We start from the raw sequence: 26,996 nt of genomic DNA, 5'->3' as shown, positions 1-26,996 counted from the left end.
AACACAATGAAAAATATTTTAAAATATTCCATTCCTGCTATTAGAGTCATACCTTACACATCAGGTTCTAAAGTCAGCCCCCAAAGCCAAAACTGTAAAGTCATACATGAAATGCTGTACAGATATTAAAAAATGTGATGAACACTTAGATCAATCAACATGGGGAAATGTCCACCATAAACTGTCAAGAGAAAAAAATAAAACCAAACGTGTAAAACAAAAGGATCACTACGATCTCATGTTATATGTGGGTAAAGACATAGATATTTAGACATAAAGATAATCACTCTAAAGTGAGCAGCTGGCTACCTCTGGGTACTGAGGTCACACGATTTTACGCATTTAGAACTTTTGCAGAAAGTACAACATAATTTCTATAAATGTGGTGGGGGGAGGAGTTTTAAAAAGAAAAATATCAACATTCTATGTTTTGAGGTGGCTGAATGATGGCTGCTTTTTTAAAATATAAATTTATTTATTTATTTAATTTATTTAGTTTTGGTGGCGTCGCGTCTTCGTTGCTGCGCAGGCTTTCTCTAGTTGCGGTGAGCGGGGGCTACTCTTCGTTGCGGTGCGTGGGCTTCTCACTGTGGTGGCTTCTCTTGTTGCAGAGCATGGGCTCTAAGCACGCAGGCCTCAGCAGTTGTGGCTCGCGGGCTCTAGAGCGCAGGCTCAGTAGTTGTGTTGCACAGGCTTAGTTGCTCCGCGGCATGTGGGATCCTCCTGGACCAGGGATCAAACCCGTGTCCCCTGCATTGGCAGGCGGATTCCCAACCACTGCACCACCAGGGAAGTCCCCTGATGGCTGTTTTTTAATTGCTTCAACATTTTCTGTATTTTCCAAATTTTCTATAACAATCATGAAAAACAAACCTCTGTGCAAAACTGTAAATGTAAACTACATGTTTTAAAAATTCCTTTGGTCCCTCTTGTTCTTTTGTGCTTAATGTGCAAAATTCTCAGTTATTCTCCAACCATAGTATTATTTTGAACCTTAAATTCAAAATTTACCAGGAATTGTTCCAATCAGAGAGCAAAGGATGAAAAATCTGAACTGCTCACACACATTTGTTCAAATTAAACAGGAAAACCAAATGTGGTGAAGAATCAAGAAAGGTGTGCGTCCAAAGACTTACCGTAAAGCTGTTGTTGACATTTTTAGTGCTGGATTCAGCCACGCTGGCATCTGTCAGGTCCACCTCATCAAATATGATTGACTGGAAAGACACAGGGACTGCAGTCAGTGGGGGCTAAGGTGCCTCGACCCCAGGCAAGCACTTGAGCACTAAATGAACGCTGAGTGAGTTCACCCTACCTGCTTCTGACAAAGCACCGAGCTCACAGGTATAACTCAAGACTTTTTTTTTAGTCCAGGGAGTTCCCCAGTGATTGCATTAATGGAACCTAAAATACGTCCTCACACGAGTCCACCTGAGAGGGCAGGTTCCCGACTGAAGGTCCTCTGTCCTTCCGACTTTAGTTTCTCCACCTCGCACATTTGCGGGGAGAGGTCCCGGCTAAAATACACAATTCTAGGGGAAGAGAGACTGACCTAAATAGAAGGGACCCAGCCATGAAAGAAAACAAGGGAGCAGAGCAGAGCGAATCTAGGCCTGGAGAGAGAGACAGGCTCCAGAAGAAGGGCTGGGAACCAGGTCTGAGACGCCCTCCTCCCCGTTTTCCTCTCCTCTCTCTCCCAAATCCCCCCGTTCATAGCCCTCACCTCCTGTTTACCTTTCCATCCCCTCTAGAAGGAGGACTCCATCAGAAACCCCTGGAGGAAACGCTAATAAGCTAGAAAAGAGACTCAGTCTTTTAAGTAACTCCCCCACCCCTCCAACTAAAATAACTGTAAGGGTTTGTCTTTTTTTAATGAAGGATGTGGTCAGAACCCTATCTAAACAAGTTACTCTGTTTAATTTCAAATTTTAATGCACTAACTCACTAGGGATACATCTCAAAATGTAAATTATTCAGATTCCAGATTATTTTTAATGCCGAAATATTAGTATTGACTTCAATACTGATACAAAAAGACGTATTCAGAACACCAAAAACTAGGTTTGCAGACACGCTAGTGTTTGAAGTGTGTGACACCACAATCGTCTAAACTGGGCAGTGACTCAGGGACTCTCAGTGGCGAGGTCTGTCACTGGCATCTGCCTGGTGATTCTAGCTTTAAATCTTACACAGATGGCACATGGGAAGAAGGATCATGGCTAGAAAGCCAGAGGCAATTTCTATTCACACACCAAAAAGCCCAACACACTTTAAAAATACTTTTAGTTAGATTCACAGGTACATACACTCAACTCCAAACTCATCAAGTTGTATACAGTAAGTATCTGTACAGCTTTTTGTAGGCCAATTATACCTTACTAAAGTGTTTTTAAGAAAAAGATACTTAGGCTGTAATAAGATTTTTAAGCCAGTTACCCCCGATTTTTCTGAAAAAAAAGATATCTAATGGTAATGTGGTTACTTCTGTGACCTTTTCTCCTTTCCCCATTGGTTACACATGACATTAAAGAAAATGAATTAAAAAATCAATGTTCATAAGAAATAAAACATGCTTGAGACAAATAAAACCCAGCACCCTAGAGTATTACAAAACTTGCTCAAAATAACAGATCTAGAATCGAAGGTTTTTCCCAAGATGAGGACGCAGAACCTAGTCTCTCCCTGCAGCTCCTCAGATAGTTTTCTCTCGTTAAGTTTCCTCCTCTGCATCTCACCTTGGCAGTTTTTGCATAGTACAGCGTTCGCCCTCGAAGCTTAAAGTATCTCCTTTTTGATCGTTGGAATGAATTGTTCTGTTTGGTCAGCATCCCCTCTTTGATGACGGTCTGAAAGCACAGAAACGGATTCATGAGCATGTGTTTTCGCGGTGCCATGCGCTTGTCCACTGACTCCAGTGCATTTGTGTCTCTAATGGGCCGATGGCCTAACAGAACTATTTCACACTCTCCCCAAACCCTGACCTATGGACAGGCCGAGCACACAGCCAGGGGAGGGTGACACAATTCTCCAGGGGGCGATGGCGTGCCAGAGTGGCGGGGGGAGGGGCATGGGGGTGGGTCAGAGGCCCAAGGTGTGCCCTGCATATGTCCCCAGGGCGGGGGTGGGTTAGCAGAAGCGTGGCGCAGGACCATCGTTAGTGGCCCCGGGCCAGTGCTCTCTCCAACTTCAGCATTTGGTATTTTTCAGCTATTCTTGGCCCTGTCTCCGTGTTCTCTGGCCTCCTGCCATTTCTCAGGATCCTGTTGCCAAAACTGTCGATGTAGGTTGCTATGGGGTTCAGTGCAGTTCCAGGCCTGCCCCCTTGGGCCCTCACCCCTGTTCACAGGCTGGGCATGTGCATCTACCCACACTGTAACACAGAGAAGAGCCACTGCCAAAGTCACTAAAACTCCTCCACCCCCAAAATCTGACCAACCCACCAGCAAGCAGGAGTTCAAAGACAATCACGAGGTGAACAGCAGTCCACTCAGCTCAGCTCAATTAAAGCCAAGAATGGGGCATGGCTTCTCCTGAAGCTGCTTCCCGGGCACTTACCAAACGGGAGGAGGGAGCCCTACACAGCACTTACAAGTTAAAAGTTCAAGGACCTACCTGATCGTTAGATGTGTTGAACTACGCAGAGCCACTAACACAGTCAAAACTAATAAACAAGGTGCCCTGAAACAAGTGCCTGGCTTCCAGCACCTGCACACACCTCAACAAATGTCCATTCTACACGGAGGCCCACCGTGCGACAGAGGCAGAATGTATAAAATTCTGTTCAAGGACAAGAACATGGGTCCAGAGAAGCTTTTGTTTAATTACCCAATCCCCTACAGCTCTGCACTTTAGGTAACTTTTTAAGTAGCTGTACAAAGCACTTGGGCGTCTGTGGCCACTTAAGACGACATATGATGAAACAAGACACAGAAACCCTACGTCACCCCAATGTGTCAGAGGCAAGAGCAGATGTCTGTGCTGCCTGGTCCCTCCATCATCCTGCTCCTAACGGGGAGGGAGTGGAACCTGCGACGCACTGATACCCCCCATAGAAGAATGCTGAAGACAACCCCCTACACACATCACCAGCATCTGGCTGTGCACCAGGACCGCCCCGTGACAGCCCACGCTCCGGGTGTCCTGGGAGGCCGGCAGCACTGCTCCCCCCTTACCCCCGCCACACAACGTCTTCTTGGAGCTCCCTGGGCACAGTGGGCTGCACACGCCAGCTTGCGACCCCATGCCGGGTCTGATGGGATTTGCGCAGTCAGGGCTGGCCCAGCAGCACAAAGAGCAACCATTTCCAATTCCCTAGAGAATCAAATCTGGGCGCGGGGGCGGGGGGGGGGGGGGTGCCGGAACCAGTGAGGAACCGCCCTACTCATTCTGTGGCATGCACCTTCACCTTTACTTCTGAGGAGGCCACCCACTGTTCTTCCAGGTAATTAAGGAGAGAGGAACACATCACCCAAGATCAAGGTAAGAGATACGTGCCGATCCAAGGCAGAAAGTCCCAACCTCTGGTCCCAGGAGCTCCTGCAATACAGAAGGACTGCTAGGTTGTTTCCTAAGATTCTTTTCAGACCCAAGTGCACATGGTGATGCTATTTCAATGTGCTCTTCAAAGACAGGACGGCTGACTGCCCAGCGGAGCAGACACAAGACGCCTGCTCAACTCTCCAGGAGAGCCTTTCCTCTGGACCCCGCAGGACCCGCTCACAGACCAAGTCACCTCTCCTCACCCCCAAACGTCTTCCTTACCTCTGCAGAAGAAGTCATCACTTCCACCTCTTTCCCAAATGCAAATTAAAGGAAAAAAGGCACCAAAACCAACAAGCCCAGACCCAGAAAAGTTATAAGAAGTTATCTTTAAAGGATAAATGCTAGAGTATTTTTCTTGCATCTCCCGCTACACGTCACACATAAAAGAAAAGCAGAATTAAACCAAAATCCACTCACACACACACACACACACACACACAAATCTTTCAGAGAGCGGATGAGAGCTGCGATCTTGGGCTACCCAAGGAGAGCTGTTGTTCTATTTATAGAACAACAGTGCTCAGAAAAAGACTCTGGTGGGTTTCAGCGGAAAAGGCTGGGGAAAAGATAAAGACCAGTATTTCTTTGAAGCTTTCTCAGAAACTGCATTTCTTCTCCTATTCACTGCTAGTGGAAGACTATAGATATGCGGCAGAATATTTTTAACACTCAGTCAAAAGCAATGCACTAAAAGTGGTCAAGAAAAGAACACCCCTGACTAATCTGCTGTGCTTTGCATTTGGCAGCCTGTAAGCAGCACCCACAGGAAACTGCTCAGCTGGCAGGGCTCCTCCTCACGCCCACCGGAGCAGAGAACCAGAAGCCCAAACCCAGACCCAAGAGGGGCTGGTCGCTTATGCTGGTCAGCCAGGCTCTTAGAATCATTTTGTCAAGTTCTTTGCACAAACGACAGGGCCAACTCTGTCCTTCAAGCCATCCGGGGCACCTTCATTACCATCAGGGACAAAGGACAGATTTGCGACACACACAGGCACTGAGAATCCGAGCGGCAAGTAAGTGGGAAGTGGAGCATGTGGCCCCCCTCCAAACGGAGAGGATGCAAATCCCAAGCTGGGCTGCGGGATGGAAGACGGCAGGGTATTCAGCCTGAGCCAAAGCCGCCCACTGACTGACAGACACACCCAAGCCACAGGTGAGGCGGCCCAGGCACCTGCCACAGGCGAAGCTCGCATCCTCGTCATCCTGCTCAGGAGCAAAGAACGGAGTCAGGCGGCTCCGGAAAGGCCCTTCCAGAGCCTGCAACCCAGTGGGCAGAGAAGCCGAGGTCAGGCCTGCCTTGCTGGGGCCCTGTTCACCAGTCACGGGGGAGGATGACCCCTCTCTGCAAAGGCAGTGGAGGCTCCTGCTCTCACCCTCCCTTTGTGCCCTCCCCAGACAGGCAGCAGCAGTGGCTCAGAGGGCTCCAGGGACAGCTCAGACCAGAGGAGGACAGAGGACACAGGACGCCAGGGAGGGAACAATTCCCCCACAAGGGAAGGCTTCCCAGAGCAGGTCTTAGAAGATGAGCAGGGGTCTGAGCAGGCCAGGCAGAGAGGTCCACAGCCTCCTACAGGCTGCAGGCAGAGCCCAAGAGGGCTGGGAAGGTGGGCAAAGAGCCCAGATCACTGACAGCCAGACCTCCCAGTCACAGGGCCCCCAAATCAGGGGGCGGTATCTCAGGATGTACATTTTACTTAAGAAAGATGATTTTGAAAAAAAAAGAAAAGAAAGATGATTTTGGCCACAATGTGGAGAAGAGGGAGTGGGGATGAAATGAGGAGGTAGGCAGAACACTCCAGAAACTCTTATAAGACGGCAACCGACAGGAGCACCTGGGAGGATGAGGCACAGTCACAGGCATGAGAGCGTTTAAAAGAAGACAAACCATAGACGGGGTGAAGGGGATGATCCCAAGGGGTCTCCTGGGGGAGGATGTGGCCTTCGTTTTAGACGTGCTGACTCAGGACGCCAGAGACGCCTGGGGGAGCTGAGTGGAGGGCCAGCAGCAGATAATGCGGTTGGGGCACAAGATAAAGTTTAAGGCGGAGACACCTCAATGAAGTCCCTTATGGGGAAGGAGTGGAATGAGAAGAGGCTCAAGGAACTGGGAACCCCAGGACACAAACATCAGGTGCAGAGAGGAGATGGGAGTCCAAAACGGAAGACAAGAAGGAAGTGGCACAAAACCAGGGGAGCAGATGAGAAAGCACCGAGAAGGCATCGTGGATGACATCTGCTAAGGGCTGAGGTCGAGTGCACGGGTGAGGTCATCAGTGGGGCCCAGGAGAAGCCAGACGAGAGGTCCATGAGGAGTCAATGAGGACCCACTGCCGGAGCAGACTCTCGACCTGACCCAGGGCAAAGCCAGATCAAAGGGCAATGAATGTGACCCGGATGGGAGGAGGAAGCAAAGATGGGAGGTTGTTTTTTTAATTTGCATGTTTCTTAACTTTTTATGAACTTGGAATTATACTGTACATGAACTTCCTATTCCTTCTGTCCTAATGTGTTGTCAACAGCCTTCCATATTAGTAAATATATTTTTGTCTGCTACAGAGTATTTCACTGTAGTGATGTGTGTGTATCATTCAACACACTCCCACTGCTGGAACATTTAGAACGCTTCCTGCTCAATATTATCAACAATGCTTCAAAGATTAGTGCCATAATGGAATATGCCCACATGTCCTGAGCTACTCCTTAGAGCAAAGTACTAGAAGTAGAACTTGGGGATCCAAGCCCAGAAACAGATGCTCACAGGTTTGAAAGCGTGATGTGTGACAGCAGGCTGGGGAGAGAGGGACTAGTCAGTGGAGCTGAGACATCAGGTCATCTAAGGGGAAAGGTGCAATTGGTCCCATACCTCACACACCACACAGGAATCACTTCCGGGTGGCCTACAGATTCAGTGCAAAAGGAGAAACTTTAAAAGCTTCAGTAGACAATATAGGATAATTTCTTTATGACCTTAGAACTGGAAAAAATTTCTTAAATAGGATTTTTAAAATACTAAACATAAACTATAAGATTGCTGAAACCAACTTTATTCCCACTGAGAAACTCTGGCCATCAGACACCTTATAAAGAAACAGAAGAGAGGGGCTTCCCTGGTGGCGCAGTGGTTAAGAATCCGCCTGCCAATGCAGGGGACACGGGTTCAAGCCCTGGTCCTGGAAGATCCCACATGCCACAGAGCAGCTAAGCCCGTGCGCCACAACTACTGAGCCTGCGCTCTAGAGCCCACATGCTGCAACTACTGAAGCCCGTGTGCCACAACTACTGAAGCCCGCGAACCTAGAACCCGTGCTCTGCAACAAGAGAAGCCACCACGATGTGAAGCCAGCGCACCGCAACGAAGAGTAGCCCCCCGCTCGCCAGAACTAGAGAAAGCCTGCATGCAGCAACAAAGACCCAACGCAGCAAAAATAAACTTAAAAAAAAAAAGTGTTACTTTAAATTTGCACATCACTTGAAATTTTCATGAGCATTTTTATATCTATTTGCCTTCTTAAGAGAACAAACACTTATGGTCTATGAGACAGACACTAATATTCTGAGTGACAAATAAGAAAACTGGTCATTAAGTAATTTGTCCAAGGTTAAACAGCTAACAGCAGACCACAAAAGAAATGTCAGGCCTCCTTACTCTTATCTCAAACCTCCTTCTAAGGCTTAGGAATACCATAATAAATAAACAGGAAACAACCAGAAAATAATTTGCTCACAAAACACAGGCATGTACAGCATACCCAAGACCAACAGATTATTTTAAACTCTTACTAAGTGAGTGCCCACCGTATCTACCACATAACATACAAGCCATTTTCACCTTTTAATCCTCACACCGACTTTGGAGGTATGTAGTAATATTCCCATTTTATAGACTAGGAAACTGAGAGTCAGAAGAATTAAGTAACTCACTCAAGGCCACATAGCTAGTAAATGGAAGACCTGAAATTCAAACCTAGAACCTAGTCAGGCCAAAAATATCTGTTGGCAAGTCTATGACCCTCCATCATGAGGCTGTGTCCCTCGCCAGATCAAGAGAGGCCCAAGGGCTCTGGCTGTCTTATTGATCTTATTCATCTTAATTACCCAGTGCCCAGCACTGAGAATTCTGAGGAAACTTTCTGCAAAATATCATAAAGGGCTAATATCCCTAATCTATAAAAAGGTTCTTAAAAATTGAGAACTAACAACCTGATAGAAAAATGGGCAAAAAATATGAATAGTCATTTCACAAAAAAATTAAAATAGTACATTTCACAAAAAATAAATTTAAATGGCCCTTAAATACATGAAAAGATGCTCGACCTAGCTCATAATGAGAGAAAAACAAATTGAAACTAAACTAAACTACTATTCTCACTATCAGATTGACAACAAAAAAAAAAGCCAACACACTCTGGGCGAGACTGTGAAGAAACAGGCTGGTCCGACTGCAGGATGAGGTAAACCTTGAGGACCAGAATCTGGCAAAACCCAGCAAATCAGACGTGCATCTACCCTCTGATCCAGTAAGCCCACTCCAAGGAAACTATCCCACAGACACTCTAGTAAAAATATAAAATGAGGTTTGTGCAAGGATATTTGCTACAAAATATTATAGCAAAAGACTGAAAATAATCCAAATGGTTGAATAAACTATGGTACATTCAGGAAACAGAATACTACACCATTGTAAAAGGAATGAGGAAGATCTTTATACAGCTATGGAATGATCTCCAGATTATATTAAGTGAAAAAAGAAAGGTTCAGAACATGTAAGGAGTATGCTACCTTTTGCGTAAAAATGATATTTGTGTGTGTGTGTATAGACAGAAATAAAATTAAAAGCAAATATGTGCATATATTATTTTTAAATTTTCAAACAGAAACAATGAAAGAATAAACCAAAATAATAAAATAATAAAAATGGTTACCTATGGGGAAAGAGAAGGACAGAGCAGAGCAGACAGGGGAGGAAGGTACATCATCTTAAAAAGGACTTGCACAGGAGGGCAGCCCCTGCAGGGCAGCAGCACCTAGGGGCACTAACACTGGCCCACGTCCACGGCTTTCCAAGGCCAGCCCCACTTCATCCGTACAACCACCTCCTAAGGGGGGCACTGCCAACATTCCCACTTCACAGAGACAGGCAAGGAGGAGACGGCGTCGGTACCCGTGCCGTGCCTGCTCTGTGCCAGGAACTTAGTTCTCATCAGTATTTCATCCAGTCTTCACCACCCTGTGAAGAGTTACTACACCCTTTCACTTACAAAGAAACAGGTCCAGAGAGGACCTATGTCTGCAGAGAAGGGTCAGAGATGGGGCTTCAAACCCAGGTGTGTCTGATTCCAACTCTCTCCACACTTCCATATTGAGTGAAAGGAACCCACTCTTCCAGGGTGAGCACATGGACAGACGTGCATGTCTCAAGGCACAGCCATCTCCCCTACCCACAAGGTTGGCCTCTGAACACACACGGAGGCTCAGTTAAGGCACCAAAGACTCACCCGGCCTCTGTGAGCCTAGACAGTAAAATCAATCTCCCCACGGACCTGTGGAATGAAATGCACACTTTGTTCCAACAAATATTTACTGAACACTTAGTGCAAGCACTGCTAGGAATATGATGATGAAAAAGACAGGACCCTTGACCCTTAAGGAAACTGCATGCTGGTAGAGGGATACTTTAACAAAGTAAAAGGGACCCTTAGAATTTGCTTTTTAAATACTCAGAAAAAAGCAGGGCTCAGGGCTGGGGATAGATGACACAAAAAAGGTGCAAGGCTGACAACTGTTTGGACTGGTGATTAATTAAACTCCTCTCCCTACTTTTGTGTATGTTTGGAAATTTCCATTACAGGGGTACAGACAGGGTGCTCTGGAAACTCAGATGTGAACAAAACACAACAGAGGCTTGAACGCAAGGCCTGAAGCTGCTACCTCTTAGGCTAAAGCCAGCCACTGCCTTACCGCAGTTTCCTGATCGTTCAATCCCCGCCAGAAGGTGCTAATACAGAGTGGAAAATGCCTGAGAAAACAGCTTAGACACTGCAAAGGGCTTAGACACAAATGTAAGACAGTACCTTAACCATCATTACTCAAATTCCTCTTCCCTGGGCACACGCTCAACCCGCTGTTCCCTCACCCATTTTCAGACATTAGGTGGAAATAAAGTCTAGCGTTAAACAGCCCAACTCGGGGCTGACGGGCTTCCTGGAGGTTACTTTTTCTTTACTTGAGAACACGCAAGAGTCCAGCCACTGCTAACACCTGACACTAACATCCTGAGATAATATCCTTCCAGTGTGTTTTCAGTATATAAATAAAACAGAAAAGTGGGGTTATATAATGTACAGATTATTTAATAACCTGCTTTTCCAAACGATACATTGTGACCAGATCTGCTTTTATTTTATGTTTTGTTTCTCTACAGCCTACTTCTACTTCATTTATTTAGATGCTTAAGGACGCTGACATAATTATGAACAAATCTAAGAAACTGAGTGCTTCATATATCAAACTGTCTCAACCAAGCTAAACTGTACCTTATTTACACCAAGACCTTGAACTCTCTGCTTACATAAGTTTAGATTTATTTTCAACACAGGAATTAAAAGTTTAAACAAATGGGAACATAACTAAAATGTTCCACATAATATACACATTTATTAGGATACTATGAAATTTAAATCCTATGTTTTCACAAATCTGGCTGCTTAAATGTAATCTGTTTGACCCAACAGTTCAAACTGTTCAGCTGTGTCTTAGGACATTCCAGAGAAGCAACTGAGGGCAGACTCATCTCCATCTTCTACTAACACGCAGCATCCGTGGCAAGACAGACACTCTTACTGTAAGGAATCCTCAACTGAAGGGTAACATGTTATGCTTTTTTGTTTTCTTTAGTATAAAATAATAATGCTCATTTTAAAAAATGCAGAAAAGAAATAAAAATAATCCCAACTGCACCACCAGCACGATCCCTGACATCAGTTTGGAAACTCTCACCTCCTTGGCACACAGCTGAATGTCTATACACACTGCCTCTCTGATTTCCCAACATCACAAAGTACTGTCCAAAGTACTGCTTTCCTTCATCACCTGAATGGCTGATGAGGCCAAGGGCAGCTCCTTGCTCTGCCACTTCCCGGCTGTGTGGCCTCATGCTGCTGGGTGCCTCAGCCCCTCCACGGCAACCTTCATGCAGTTGTGAAGTTCGTAAGACCACCCACGCACGGTACTCAGTGTAGGACCAGCACCAAACAGGTGTCAGCTAATGTCATTAACTCACTGAGTTGTTAAACTGAAGTGTTTCCGGGTTTGCAACTTTTTATATTTAATGGTGCAATAAACATGTTGCCCATGATGCTTTTTCATATTTAAGATTAGTTCTTCAAGGTAGGGTCCCACCAGTGGAATTACTGGGGCAAGAGTTTGCAGTTTCTTGGAGTTTTTCACTGTGTCACCAAATCGCTTCCCCAAGTGGTTATACCCATATGTGCTGCCAGAGGGCAAAGCAGCTACAAGGTTCCTATAAACAGCAAGATCCCAGCTCATACACAATACTGGTTAAATACAAAAAGACACACAGAACATATTACAAGTAGGCTGTAAAAAACCACTTAAACGATTAGACTCACACCTCAGTCTTGACAAACCTGGGTCCTCTTAAAGTACGTGAAAACTTTGAGCCACCACAGAGAGAATGGCGATAAAGAACAATTTCCCAGACTTCCTTTTCACTTGCTTCTGAGTACTAGTCCATCTTTATCAAAGAGTTCAAATACAAAAACTATCAAATGGGATTGGATTTAAGGAGGTGAGTATTTATTTCACATCTTCCCAAACCACAGAAAGAACTGAATTCACTCTCAAACGTGAAATGGAGAAGAGTTCTATGGCAGTAAAAATTCTGAAATGCAGATATTTTCTTTTAAACCCTTTAAATGTGTAAATGTATTATAATCATCCACAACAATAATTCTACTAAGAACCACTTTACTGAGACCAATCCAAAACGGCTGGGACTTCCCTGGTGGTCCAGTGGGTAACACTCTGCGGTCCCAATGCAGGGGGCCTGGATTCGATCCCTAGTTGGGGAACCAGATCCCACATGCATGCCGCAACTAAGAGTCCGCATGCCACAACTAAAAGATCCCGCATGCCACAACTAAAAGATCCCGCATGCCACACAAAGATCCAGCACAGCCAAAATAAATAAATAAACAATAATTTTTTTTAAAAAAATGGTCAAGATTACCAACCAATCCTAAAAAGTTCATTAGCTAGTTTTATGTATTAGAAGGTATAGAGCTTCAGAAGCAGAATCCAGTTGAAAAAAAGAGGCCCTCTTCAACCAGCGGTGCTGGGACAACTGGATACTCACATGCAAAAGAATGAAGGTGGACCCCTACCTCACACCATATGGAAAAATTAACTCAAAATGGATCAAAGACTAAACATAATAGCTAAAACTATAAAATTTCTAGAAGAAAACTTAGGCGTATGTATTCTTGACCTTGGATTTGGCAATGGTTTCTTAAATATGATACCAAAAGCACCAGCAAAATAAGAAAAAATAAACTAGACTTCATCAAAATTAAACTTTTATGCATAAAAGGACACCATCAAGAGTGAAAAGACAAAATCCTCAACAAAATATTAGCAACTGAATCCAACAACACATAAAAAGGATCCTACATCCTGATCAAGCTGGATTCATGCCAGGTTCACAAGGATGATTCAATATACACATATCAATCAATGTGATACACTACATCAACAAAGGAAAAGACAAAACCCACATGATCATCTCAACAGATACAGAAAAAGCATGTGATAAAACTCAACATCCATTCATGATAAAAAAAAATTCTCACCAAAGTGGGCCTAGAGGGAACATATCTCAACATAATAAAAGCCATTTACAACAAACCCACAGCCAACACAGTACTCAATGGTGAAAAACTGAGTCTTCCCACCACTTCTATTGAACACAGTACTGGAAGTCCTAGCCACAGCAATCAGATAAGAAAAAGAAATAAAAGGTATCTAATTAGAAGGGAAGAGGTAAAACTGTCATCATTTGCAGATGACCTGATACTACATATAGAAAATCCTAAAGACACCACACAGAAACTATTAGAACTGATTAAATGAATTCAGCAAGGCAGCAGTATACAAAATTAACACACAGAAATCAGCTGCATTTCTTTACACTAATAATGAAATAACAGAAAGAGAAAGTAAAAAAAAAAAAATCCTTTTTAATATCACATCAAAAAATAAATAAATAAAATACTTAGGAATAAACCTCACTAAGGAGGTGAAAGACACATATGCTGAGAACTATAAAACACTGATAAAGGAAACTGAAGATGATTCAAAGAAATGGAAAGGTATCCCATGCTCATGGATTGGAAAAATTAATATTGTTAAAACGGCCACACTACCCAAAGCAATCTACAGATTTCATGTTAGCCCTATCAAATTACCTGTGACATTTTTCACAGAACTATAACAAATAATCATAAAATGTATGTGGAACCACAAAAGACCCAGAATTGCCAAAGCTATCATAAGGAAAAAGAACAAAGCTGGAGGCATAATCCTCCCAGACTTCTGACAATACTACAAAGCTACATTAATCAAAGCAGCATGGTACTGGCACAAAAACAGACATACGGATCAATGGAACAGAACAGAGAGCCCAGAAATAAACTCACACACTTACAGTCAATTAATCTTCAATAAAGGAGGCAAGAATATACCATGGAGAAAAGACAGTCTCTTCACCAAGTGGTGTTGGGAAAGCTAGACAGCTGCATGTAAATCAACGAAGTTAGAACACTCCCTCACACCATACACAAAAATAAACTCAAAATGGCTTAAAGACTTAAATATAAGACATGACACCATAAAACTCCTAGAAGAGAACATAAAACTCCTAGAAACCATAAAACTCCTAGAAGAGAACACAGGTAAAACACAGATAAAACAATGTTTTCTTAGGTCAGTCTCCCAAGGCAAAAGAAATAAAAGCAAAAATAAATGAATGGGACCCAATCAAACTTACAAACTTTTGCACAGCAAACAAAACCATAGAGAAAACAAAAAGATGACCTACAGAATGGGAGAAAATATTTGAAAACAGTGTGACCAAAAAGGGCTTAATTTCCAAAATATACAAACAGCTCATACAGTTCAATATCAGAAAAACAAACAACCCAATCAAAAAGTGGGCAGAAGACCTAAGTAGACATTTCTCCAAAGAAGACATACAGATGGCCAACAGGCACATGAAAAGATGCTCAACATCACTAATTACTAGGAATTCCCTGGTGGTCCAGTAGTTTGGACTCCATGCTTTCATTGCTGAGGGCCCAGGTTCAATCCCTGGTTGGGGAACTAAGATCCCACAAGCTGCGTGGTGTGACCAAGGAAAAAAATTAAAAGTAAAATTTAAAAAAACATCGCTAATTATTAAAGAAATGCAAATCAAAGCTATAATGAGGTACCACCTCACACCAATCAGAATGGCCATCATTAAAAGGTCTACAAATAATAAATGCTGGAGAGGGTGTGCAGGAAAGGGAACGCTCCTACACTGTTGGTGGGAATGCAAATTGGTGCAGCCACTATGGAGAACAGTATGGAAGTTCCTTAAAAAACTGAAAATAGAGCTACCATATGATTCAGCAATCCCACTCCTGGGCAAATACCAGAGAAAACTCTAATTCGAAAAGATACACGCACCCCAATGTTCACAGCAGCACTATTTACAATAGCCAAGACATGGAAGCAACCTAAGTGTCCATCAGCAGATGAATGGATAAAATGGATAATAAGAACCTGCTATTTAAAAAAATAAATAAAATAAAAAAAAAATACTTTCACTACATTTTTTTCTCTCTTTAAAACTATAACTTTGAAAGGCCTACTCTTGAAGGTCAGGGCGAATTCCACTGAAATTCAATGTGGTCAATATGATTTGTAGTCTTCAGAGATTCAAAATAAATAAATGAAAAAAAGAAAAAAAAAGATGTGATATATACATACACACACACACACAAACACACTGGAATATTACTCAGCCATAAAAAAAGAATGAAATAATGTCATTGGCAGCAACAGGGGTGGACCTAGAGAGTACCATACTAAGTTAAGTAAGTCAGAGAGAGAAAGACCAATATCATATGATATAATTTATATGTGGAATCTAAAAAAATGATACAAATGAACTTATTTACAAAACAGAAACAGGCAACAAACTTATGGTTACCAAAGGGGAAGGGAGGAGGGATAAATTAGGAGCTTGGGATTAACAGATACACACTGCTATATATATAACAGATAAACAACAAGGACCTACTGCATAGCACAGGGAACTATATTCAATACCTTGTAATAACCTATAATGGAAAAGAATCTGAAAAAGTGTGTGTGTGTGTGTGTGTGTGTGTGTGTGTGTGTATATATATGAATCACTTTGCTTTACACCAGAAACTAACACAACATTATAAATCAACTATACTTCAATAAAATTTTTTTAAAAATAGAGTGAAAAGACAACCCACAGAAAGGGAGAAAATATTTGCAAATCATATATCTGATAACTGTCTATTATCCAAAATATATAAAGAACTCTTACAACTCAACAACAAAAAAAAACCCAATTTTAAAATGGGCAAAGGACTGGAATAGACATTTCTCCAAATAAGATATATAAATGGCCAAAAAGCACATGAAAAGATGCTCAACACCATTAGTCATTAAGGAAATGCAAATCAATACCATGAGATACCACTTCACACCCTTCAGGATGTCTGTAATAAAAAAAAAAAAAGAGAGAGAGAGAGAGAGAGAGAGAAGGGAAGGAAGAAAGGGCAGTGTTGACAAGTGTGAAGAAATTGGAACCCTCAAACATTGCTGTTGGAAATGTACAATGCTGCAGCCATTGTGAAAAAGTTTGGAAATTCCTAAGTAAGATGAACACAGAATTACCCAGCAATTCCACTCCCTAGGTATACACCCAAAAGAACTGAAGACAGACATTCAAACAGTATTCCTAGCAGCTCTACTCACAGTAGCCAAAGGGTAGAAGCAATTCAAATATACATCAACAGATAAACAGATAAAACAAATGGAGTATTATTTCATACAATGAATGTTACTCAGCCATAAAAAGGAATGAAGTACTGACACACGCTACAACATGGATGAACCCTGAAACATTATGCTAAGGGAAAGATGCCAGACACAAAAGGCCACACACATATTTTATGATTCCATTTACGTGAAATATCCAGAACAGGCAAACCCACAGAGATGGAAAGCAGGGTAGTGGCTGCCAGGGGCTGAGGAAGAAGAGGGAGTGGGGAATGACTTCCTAATGCGGAAGGGGGTTTCAATGTGGGGGATAAAGAAGTTCTGGAAGTGAAAGTGGTGATGGAAGGGTGACCCTCTTCCATCTTACCCCAAGGACAAAGCACTGCTCATCCTAGAGCTTGAGGAGCCAGGCCCAGGAAAACCACCACAAACCAGGCACCCTCACCTTCAGATGCAGAAGAACAGAGCCAGCCAGAAATGGGTGGCAGGTGACCCAAAACCTCACACTACTCAGACCAAGATGGCGGGGAGAATCACTGGACCTGGGCCCAGTCTCATATGGGACTCACATTTCTTCCAGAGCCAAGCACACAGCTAACAGCAGTTCAAACCCACAGACCAGCAAATACCATTCAAGGATCAATAAATCAAAACAAAAAAGTGGAGGTGGGAGTTTGAAGATATACGATAAAGCACATACATAAATCTGAAATGAATTATTACAGAAAACGGAAGACCTTTTTAGAATATATGTGCTTCCTGTAAAAGATTACAGGAGGACACTGCCTCTACTAAAAAATTAAAGTTAATTTTTTTTTAAAGAACAGGGAGCACCAATGTGAACAATATGAAATTAAAAGACAACAAGCTAAGATACAGGCCATGATTAGGATAGGAAGCAAAAATAATCACACTACAGCAGAATTAAAATCCACATGGAAGGGGCTACAGGGGAAATGCACACTGCTGAAAACGTCATTGATGGTGCACAGGACAAAACAGGTGCCCACAGAATGCTGCTGGATACACTGGAGAGGAGAAAAGACTGAGAGAAAAGCTCATGGACATAGTGGTGAAGGGACAGATTATCTAACCTACAAATAATAAGAACCACCCGAAAGGAACACAAAATAAATGGAGATGCAATAATCAGAGGTAGAGAAGACAAAAGCTTTCCACCTCATTTATTAATACTGCCCCAAAAAGGAAAGCAAAGAGCTGCCAGGCTGATGTGCTGAAATCACTGTCTGTCCCAGGCACAGGAGAGAGAAGGACAGCATCACACATGGGCCATCCCCTCTGCCCTGCAATCCCACCTCTGGGCTCCATCCTGAAGATTAAAAGACAGATCGTGACACAGCAAGCAAGCTCTCAAAGACCAAAGAGCCAGCTTGAAGGGGCTCTCCTGGGAAAATGGGGACAATCTGAGCATGAAAAAGAATGACTATAACTGATTACAAAACTGAATAAAAAGTCATGAATCCATAGTGATAACCCCCCCTCCCCCAGCAGAGAGAGAAACAAAACAAAACCATTTGCCTCCACTAGGGACGACTATTCTACCAAACCCTTACTTTGAAAATTGGTAATTAAACAGAAAGAATCCAGCAATTACCCTGCCTTTGGTAGGAAGAAATGTAGTCGTTCCCCAGCTGAACTGGGAAAAATTTACCAAATACCAACAGATAATTGTGGAAGAAACGACAGAAAGCTGAGGGAGGGGGTAGGTCCATTTTTCAAACTCTCAAGCTCTCTTAATAAAACTGACTCAGGCCAGTTAATTATGTATAAATGATGAAAATCATTTGGTAAAAAGTTGTTGGATAAAAGGATTATTTGCAGGGTGTCTAGGAATCACCTCTCAGATTACTTCCTAATCTCAAAGAAGGAAATCCACATTTCCAGTAGAAATATCTAGCATCTCCACATAAACCAAATGAGGACACAGCAGAGGAGACTGCCTGCCTGACAGGACATGGAACATCCCACACCAAGGAGATTTGCCCAAAACATCAACCTGAATATAATTGAGTCTTCAAACCTCTCTTCCAGCTTATAGCAAATACAGAGTATAAAAGAACGATGCAAAAGAAACCATGAGGAAACAATCAGACAAATCCAGAAACAGATTTTACAAGACAACTGCCCTTGCCTCTTCCAAAAGTCAATGTCAGGGAGGGGAGGGGAGGGGAGGGGAGGGGAGGGGAGGGGAAGGGAGGGGAGGGGAGGGGAGGGGAGGGCGAAGGTTGCTGAGGGCAGCTGTCCTAGGTTAAGAGACTAAAGAGATACAACCAATGCATGAATTTTGATTGGTACATGGTTCCCAAAAGGGAGGCGGCTATAAAAGGCATTTTTGGTTCAACTGGGGAAAACTAAAAAGGATATAGATATTAGAAAATTACAATTAATATCTTAGGAATAATAATGGTATATAGGAAAATGTCCTTATTTTTTGGAGTACTTATTTGTAGGAGTTTAGGTGTAAAAATGGACCATACAGGAAATGTCATTTTTAGAAGATACACACTGAGCTCTTTAGGGACAGACTGTCATGATGCCTACAAATGGTTTAGTAAATCATTTATTTCTATTTAATACATATAGATAAAGCATATTTGGTAATATGTTACCAATTGCTGAATCTTGATAGTAAGTATATTGGGTACCTTTTCAATTTTTCACAATAAAAAACTGAAGAACCTTCCTTGCAAAGGTATTCTTCACAGAATATGTGGTACAACCATTACAAAGGATAAGAAAAAAGAGATTGTAATAACATGGAGAAATGCTCATAACATTAAAGTGAAAACTTACATATAGTTTCATTTCAACTAAATTAAACATATCCAGAAAAATCGTTCAGAAGGAAACACCGAAGTAACAATAACGCTAGTGCCGGTGGACCTCCAGGTGCTGAAATCAGTGACTGACTTTCTTCCCCAGCCCTCGCCCAACTCTCCTACTTTCTTCTCAGACTGGTCCTCCTCCTCTACTCACTTCCTAAAAGCCAGTGGCCCCAGATCTGCCCAGACCCCCTTCCACTATCCACTATTCTCCCTCTCAGGCTCTGAGGAACCATTCCTACTGTTTGCGCATGACTGTTATGGGGCTGGACAGAACACAGTAGGAAGAGGTGTAATCTGGAATCTATGAGACCCAGGTGGCTTCAGGGCACACCCACAAGCCACCTAACTGCCTCTGTGTCCCTCATCTGTGAAGCTGGTGTGGTTGAGAAGAAGAGGATCCTGGACACCATGCAGCAGAGCTCAGTGAGAGCAGAATCCCCAGAGCTGGTCCTCACTGGTCCTCAGCCACAGCTCCTCCTTGGAAAGAGCTCCATTCGCCAGCCAGTCACGTGAACCATGAGCCTCCTCCTCCCCCTCCTCCTCCTCCTTCCCCTCCCCCTCCTCTCCAACACCCCCATCAAACCATCACCGAGTTCTCACAATGTCAAATCCAACTAATTCTCTCCATCACCACTACCACAACCCTGGCCCAGGCTACCATCATCTCTCACCACATGTGTCAGCCAGCACCCACTCAGGCGGCCACAACACAGCCAGAGAAATCTTTCCAACCTGGATCAGATGTCTCACTCCTTCCTAAAATCTTAAAGCAATAGTATCCCACTATTACAGAGCTTCTACCCAGCTCCCCAGCCTCATGGCACAATCAAGGTCTCCTCAACTCTTGCTAACTCTATCCACACCAGCTTTCTTTCAGCCTCTTGATTTCGCCAAGCTCCCCCTGGCCACAGGGCCTTTGCATACCTCTTTGACCAACTACCTCCTCCATATCTTTTTTTTAAAATCCTTTTCAGTACAGCACAGGGAATATAATGACTTTAAATGGAGTACAATCTATGAAAATATTGAATCACCATGTTGTACAACGGAAACTGATATAATGCTGTAAATCAACTATACTTCAACTTAAAAAATCTTTTTCATTACAAAATAGCACACAAACTCCATGAAACAAAAATGTACAATTATCACAAGTTGAGAACCCAATCAACCACCAGCTAGGTGAAGAAACAACACTACCGGCCCTACAGAAGCTCCCTCTCTCAAGGTCCATCCAGTCACTACCCACCACTTCCCACCACCCCGACTTCTCTGGTAATCGTCTTTCTTGCTCGTAGCTTAAACACACAAGCAGGCAAGTCTAAACTCCTTAGTGTCCTACCTGTTCTGAACTGGATGTAAATGGAATCATACAGAATGTACTCTTTTATGTCTGGCTTTTTTGGCCTGCAGCATTAATGGCTGTGATTAATCCTTAAATCAGCAGGTAGCAGTAGTTCATTTTCACTGATGTACAGCATCCTCTTGTAAGAACATACTATAATTTATCAATTCTACTGCTGACAGACACTTGGGTTGCTTCCACTTTTGAGCTGTTACAAATAATACACTAGTAATATTCTTGTACATGCCTCTTGGAGTACATTTGCTTACATAAAGCTATTAGATATATACCCAGAAGCAGAATTGCTGAAACATAGGGTATACATGCCTTCAACTTTAATAGATGCTGCTACAATATCTTGTAAAGTGGTGTTACCAATTTAATATTCCCACCAGAGCACTCCCTTGCTCCACATCCTCACTCACACCTGAAGAGACGCCATATGGAAGATATGTATAGGGCAAGATACTGGGGGTTGGGGGGTAGAGCATCCATGCCTGCTCTGGGTGTGCCACCCTCCCAGCATATTAATGCATTCACCAACCCAGAAGCTCCCCGAATCTCCTTGTTAAAGAGATTTTATAACTCAAACCTCCAGCCCCACTCCACTCCTAGGAAGCTGGGGGTAAGTTGGGGGGGTCTCTATTTCCTGGAAGATTTTATGTAAAACTGGTATTATTTCTTCCTTAAATGCTTAGAATTCACTGGTAAAGTCATCTGGGCCTAGAGTTTTCCTTGTTGGAAGATTTCAAATTATGGATTCAATATCTTTAATAGTTATAAAGACAATTTACATTTCTATTTCCGTGTCAGCTTTAAGTCGTGTTTTTCTAGGAATTTGTCCACTTCATCTAAAGATTCAAATGTACTTGTATAAAGTTGTTTATAATACCTGCCTACTCTTTTTAACATCTGCAAGATCTTCGATGATGTCCTTTTTCATTCCTAACATTAATTATTTGCTTTCTCTAATTTTTTCCTGATTACTCCTGCTGCGGTTTGTCAATTTTTTTTTCCCAAAGACTTCATTTTTGCCATTGTTTATCCTTTCTAATGAATATTTTTCATTTCGTTAAATTCTGCTCTTCAGGGCTTCCCTGGTGGCGCAGTGGTTGAGAGTCCGCCTGCCGATGCAGGGGACACTGGTTCGTGCCCCGGTCCGGGAAGAGCCCACATGCCGCAGAGCGGCTGGGCCCGTGAGCCATGGCAGCTGAGCCTGCGCTTCCGGAGCCTGTGCTCCGCAACGGGAGAGGCCACAACAGTGAGAGGCCCATGTACGGCAACAACAAAAAACTTCTGCTCTTCATTATTTCCTTCGTTCTGTTTTCTTTGAATTTAATGTGTTGCTAGCCTTCTAATCACCTAATACACAGCCTAGCTCATGGATTTTCAGCAGTCTTCTTTTGTAACATAAATGCATTTAAAGATATAAACCTCCCTCTAAACATGACTTCAGCTGTATCCCATTAGTTATATGTAGTTTGCTATCATTCAACTGAAAACATTTTCTAGCTTTGACTCATAAGTTATTTGGAAACAAATTTCGAAATTTCCAGATACATGAGGATTTTCATTTTACTGATTTCTAGCTTAATTCCACTGTTGTTAGAGAACACAGTCTGTGTAATTTCAATATTTTGAAATTTGTTGAGAATTGCCTTGTGGCCAGCACATACTGAATTTTGACCAATGTGTCCTGTGCTTTTGAAAAGAATTTCGATTCTGCAATTGCTCGGTACAGTGTTCTATATACGTCCATTAGGTCAAGTTTAGTACTTTGTTGCTCAATTTTTCTTTATTTTTACAAATTTTTGTCTGCTTATCATAACAGCCTCTGAAACAGGTGTGTTTAATATCCCACTATGATCATAGATTTATTTCCATTACAGTTGTATTAATTTTTCTTCTAAATATTTTGAAGTTACATTAGGTATATAAAGAGTTTAAATTATTATATCTAAAATAAAACTTTTATCATTTATCATATCTTTATCTCTAATAATAAATTCTGCCCTCAAAGACTATTTTGCCTGACATTAAAATACTATAGCAACTTTCTCTAGGTTGATGTGTGCATAGTATTTTTTCCCATTCTTTTACTTTCAATCTTTTTTTTTTTTTTTTTTTTTTTGTGGAGCACAGGCTCCGGACGCGCAGGCTCAGCAGCCATGGCCCACCGGCCCAGCCACTCCGCGGCATGTGGGATCCTCCCGGACCGGGGCACGAACCCGTGTCCCCTGCATCGGCAGGCGGACCCTCAACCACTGTGCCACCAGGGAAGCCCTCAATCTTTTTATATCCTTCTGTTTTAAATATATCTCTCTTAAATAACCTGGTCTGCTTTTGTTTTCTTACCTGTCTGACAATCTCTGACTTTTAACGGGAGCATTCAAATTCACTTATATTTAACGTGATTATTGTTATATTGGGATTTAAGCCTATCCACTTACTGTTTGCTTTCTCTTTGTTCCACTTGATCAATGTTTCCTTTTCTCTCTTTTTTTTTAATTTTATTGAAGTATAGTTGATTTACAGTGTTGTGTTAACTTCTGCTGTACAGCAAAGTGATTCAGTTATACATATATATATATACACATTCTTTTTTAGATTCTTTTTCATTATGGTTTATCACAGGATAATGAATATAGTCCCCTGTGCTATACAACAGGATCTTGTTGTTTATCCATAACAGTTTGCATCTGCTAATCCCAAACCCCCAATCCCTCCCTCTCCCTTTTCTCTCCTTTCTTGCCTTCTTTCAGATTTGGAATTTCTTATTATTCAATTTTTCTTGCCTTTTAGCTTAGATACCATATTATCTTTCACAATTTAGTGGCTGCTGCACAGATTACAACATGTATCCCTGACTTGCCTAATATTAATTGGTTCTTTTTTCTTTTTCCTGGAATTGCAAGGAAAACTTTAAACAGTTTTATACCATTTACCTCCCTTCTGACTTACATACCGTTGCTATGTATTTTAATTCTATATATATTTCAAACCCAAAGACAGATGGAGAGATATACTATGTTCTTGGATTGGAAGAATCAACATTATGAAAATGACTATACTACCCAAAGCAATCTACAGATTCAATACAATCCCTATCAAACTACCATTGGCATTTTTCACAGAACTAGAACAAAAAATTTCACAATTTGTATGGAAACACAAAAGATCCCGAATAGCCAAAGCAATCTTGAGAAAGAAAAACGGAGCTGGAGGAATCAGGCTCCCTGACTTCAGACTATACTACAAAGCTACAGCAATCAAGACAGTATGGAACTGGCACAAAAATAGAAATATAGATCAATGGAAGAGGATAGAAAGCCCAGAGATAAACCCACGCACATATGGTCACCTTATTTTTGATAAAGGAGGCAAGAATATACAATATACAGCCTCTTCAATAAGTGGGGCTGGGAAAATTGGATGGCTACATGTAAAAGAATGAAATTAGAACACTTCCTAACACCATACACAAAAATAAACTCAAAATGGATTAAGGACCTAAATGTAAGGCCAGACACTATAAAACTCTTAGAGGAAAACATAGGCAGAACACTCTATGACATCAATCACAGCAAGATCCTTTTTGACCTATCTCCTAGAGAAATGGAAATAAAAACAAAAATAAACAAATGCGACTTAATGAAACTTAAAAGCTTTTGCACAGCAAAGGAAAACATAAACAAAATGAAAAGACAGCCCTCAGAATGGGAGAAAATATTTGCAAATGAAGCAACTGACAAAGGATTAATCTCCAAAATTTACCAGCAGCTCATGCAGCTCAATATCAAAAAAACAAACAACCCAATCCAAAAATGGGCAGAAGATCTAAATAGACATTTCTCCAAAGAAGATATACAGATTGCCAACAAACACATGAAAGGATGCTCAACATCAGTAATCATTAGAGAAATGCAAGTCAAAACTACAATGAGGTATCACCTCACACTGGTCAGAATGGTCATCATCAAAAAATCTACAAACAATAAATGCTGGAGAGGGTGTGGAGAAAAGGGAACCCTCTTGCACTGTTGGTGGGAATGCAAAATTAATACAGCCACTATGGAGAACAGTATGGAGGTTCCTTAAAAAAACTAAAAATAGAACTACCATATGACCCAGCAATCCCACTGTTGGGCATATACCCTGAGAAAACCATAATTCAAAAAGAGTCATGTACCACAATGTTCACTGCAGCTCTATTTACAACAGCCAGGACATGGAAGCAACCTAAGTGTCCATCAACAGATGAATGGATAAAGAAGATGTGGCACATATATATACAATGGAATATTACTCAGCCATAAAAAGAAACGAAGTTCAGTTATTTGTAGTGAGGTGGATGGACCTAGAGACTGTCATACAGAGTGAAGTTAAGTCAGAAAGAGAAAAACAAATACCGTATGCTAACACACATATATAGAATCTAAAAAAAAAAAAGGTTCTGAAGAACCTAGGGGCAGGACAAAATAAAGATGCAGACATAGAGGATGGACTTAAGGACATGGGGAGTGGGAAGGGTAAGCTGGGAAGAAGTGAGAGAGTGGCATGGACATACATACACTACCAAATGTAAAAGAGATAGCTAGTGGGAAGCAGCCGCACAGCACAGGGAGATCAGCTGGGTGCTTTGTGACTACCTAGAGGGGTGGGATAGGGAGGTTGGGAGGGAGACGCAAGAGGGAAGAGATATGGGGATATATGTATATGTATGGCTGATTCACTTTGATATAAAACAGAAACTAACACACCACTGTAAAGCAATTATACTCAAATAAAGATGTTAAAAAAAAAATTTAGCAGTTGATAATCATTCAGTTTTCCATATCAGTGCCCTTTTCTTTGCTCTTCTTTCCTTCCTGAAACACTAACCCTTCACCTAAGATCATTTTCCTTTAGCCAGACACAAACAAAAACACCCCCGATGTTTCCTTCATTATGGGTCTGCACACAAAAAATTGATTTTGTTTATTTGAAAACATCTTTATTTCAGCTTTATTTCTGAAGGATCTTTTGGCTGAGTAATGAATTAGGGTTAGCAGTTTCTTCCAGCACTTAAATTTTGATTGACTTCTGCTTCCATGGCTTCTGTTAAGAACACAGCTGTCAGTCTCACTGTTGCTCTTTTGAGGGTAATCTGTCTCCAGTTGCTTTCAAGACTCTTCATCTGTGGTTTTCAGCAGTTTTATTAAGTGATAGGTGAGGCTTTCTTTGTGTTCACAGGCTACTGAATCTGTGGGTGGTGCCTTTTAATAGTTGTGGGAAGTTCTCAGGCATTATCTTTACAAATGTTGTTTCTGCCCAATTTTCTCATAAAAGACCTTTTCACTATTATCTCTGACTCCTGCCTTATCTGCTAATTTCTCCACTTTTTTTTGTCTCCAGGCTTCCTTATGGGTAATTTTCTTTTGAGCTGTCTTCTGCGCCACTGAATTCTTTCTTCAGCCGTGTCTATTCTACTCTTCCTTTGAGAACTTAACTTTATTACATTTGCCAGTTTTAGAATTTTCATTTGGTTCTTTTTTAGTTTCTAGTTCTCTGCCAGAATTCTCAGTCTGGTCTTTTATCTCCTTAAACATAGTAAGCATAGTTGTTTCAAAATCTGTGCCTGATGTCTAGAGCCCCTGTTTATCTGTCTTTATAGTCTGCTGTTTCCCTTGGTTTTAATTCACATGGCCTTGCCTCCCCGTGTGTCTGTTCTTCACTGAAGACAAAACAATGAATTTACAACATGGCTTGTGAAAATAACTGGACGACTGGATGATGTCACCTCCCTCTACAGAGGACTGAAGTTGCTTCTGTTAAGCACCTAAAAACAACAGCACTCTGGGATTACCTTAATTTCAGAGAATTGACATGCTATGAAGCATGACTGCAGCCTTTGGAAGTCCTACTTCTAATCCTCCTCATTCCTTGGAAGTGGCTTTTTGGCATCCTAAACCAAATTGAGGGAGCTCACCAAGGATTGCTGCCCTTTGGCAGATTCCAATACCTCAGGTCCCACAGGCATTTCTGACTGCTTCAGCCCCTCGACATCCCCTTCAGAGTCAGTATATGCCCTACATTAGTTTCCTGTGGCTGCCCTATAACCAAGGCCACAAACTGGGAGGCTTAAACAACAGAAATGTGTTGTTCCACAATCCAGGAAGCTAGAAGTC

At 42.1% G+C, this 26,996-nt stretch overlaps 1 protein-coding gene across 1 annotated transcript in view; it reads right to left on the bottom strand.

Annotated features, from left to right (window-relative positions):
• Nucleotides 1-26,996, bottom strand: part of DGKD (diacylglycerol kinase delta) — a 107,955-nt gene that overhangs the window by 75,252 nt on the left and 5,707 nt on the right. Inside the window, exons 2-3 of the mRNA XM_065880098.1 lie at nt 2,736-2,846; nt 1,137-1,217 (exon numbers count right to left, since the gene is read on the bottom strand). Of these exons, the coding sequence (XP_065736170.1) occupies nt 1,137-1,217; nt 2,736-2,846 (192 nt within the window). The remainder of the gene's footprint in view (nt 1-1,136; nt 1,218-2,735; nt 2,847-26,996) is intronic.

Source organism: Phocoena phocoena, chromosome 7 (genome assembly GCF_963924675.1).
Source record: "Phocoena phocoena chromosome 7, mPhoPho1.1, whole genome shotgun sequence".
NCBI lineage: Eukaryota > Metazoa > Chordata > Mammalia > Artiodactyla > Phocoenidae > Phocoena > Phocoena phocoena.
This window is presented reverse-complemented; position numbering and strand designations above follow the sequence as displayed.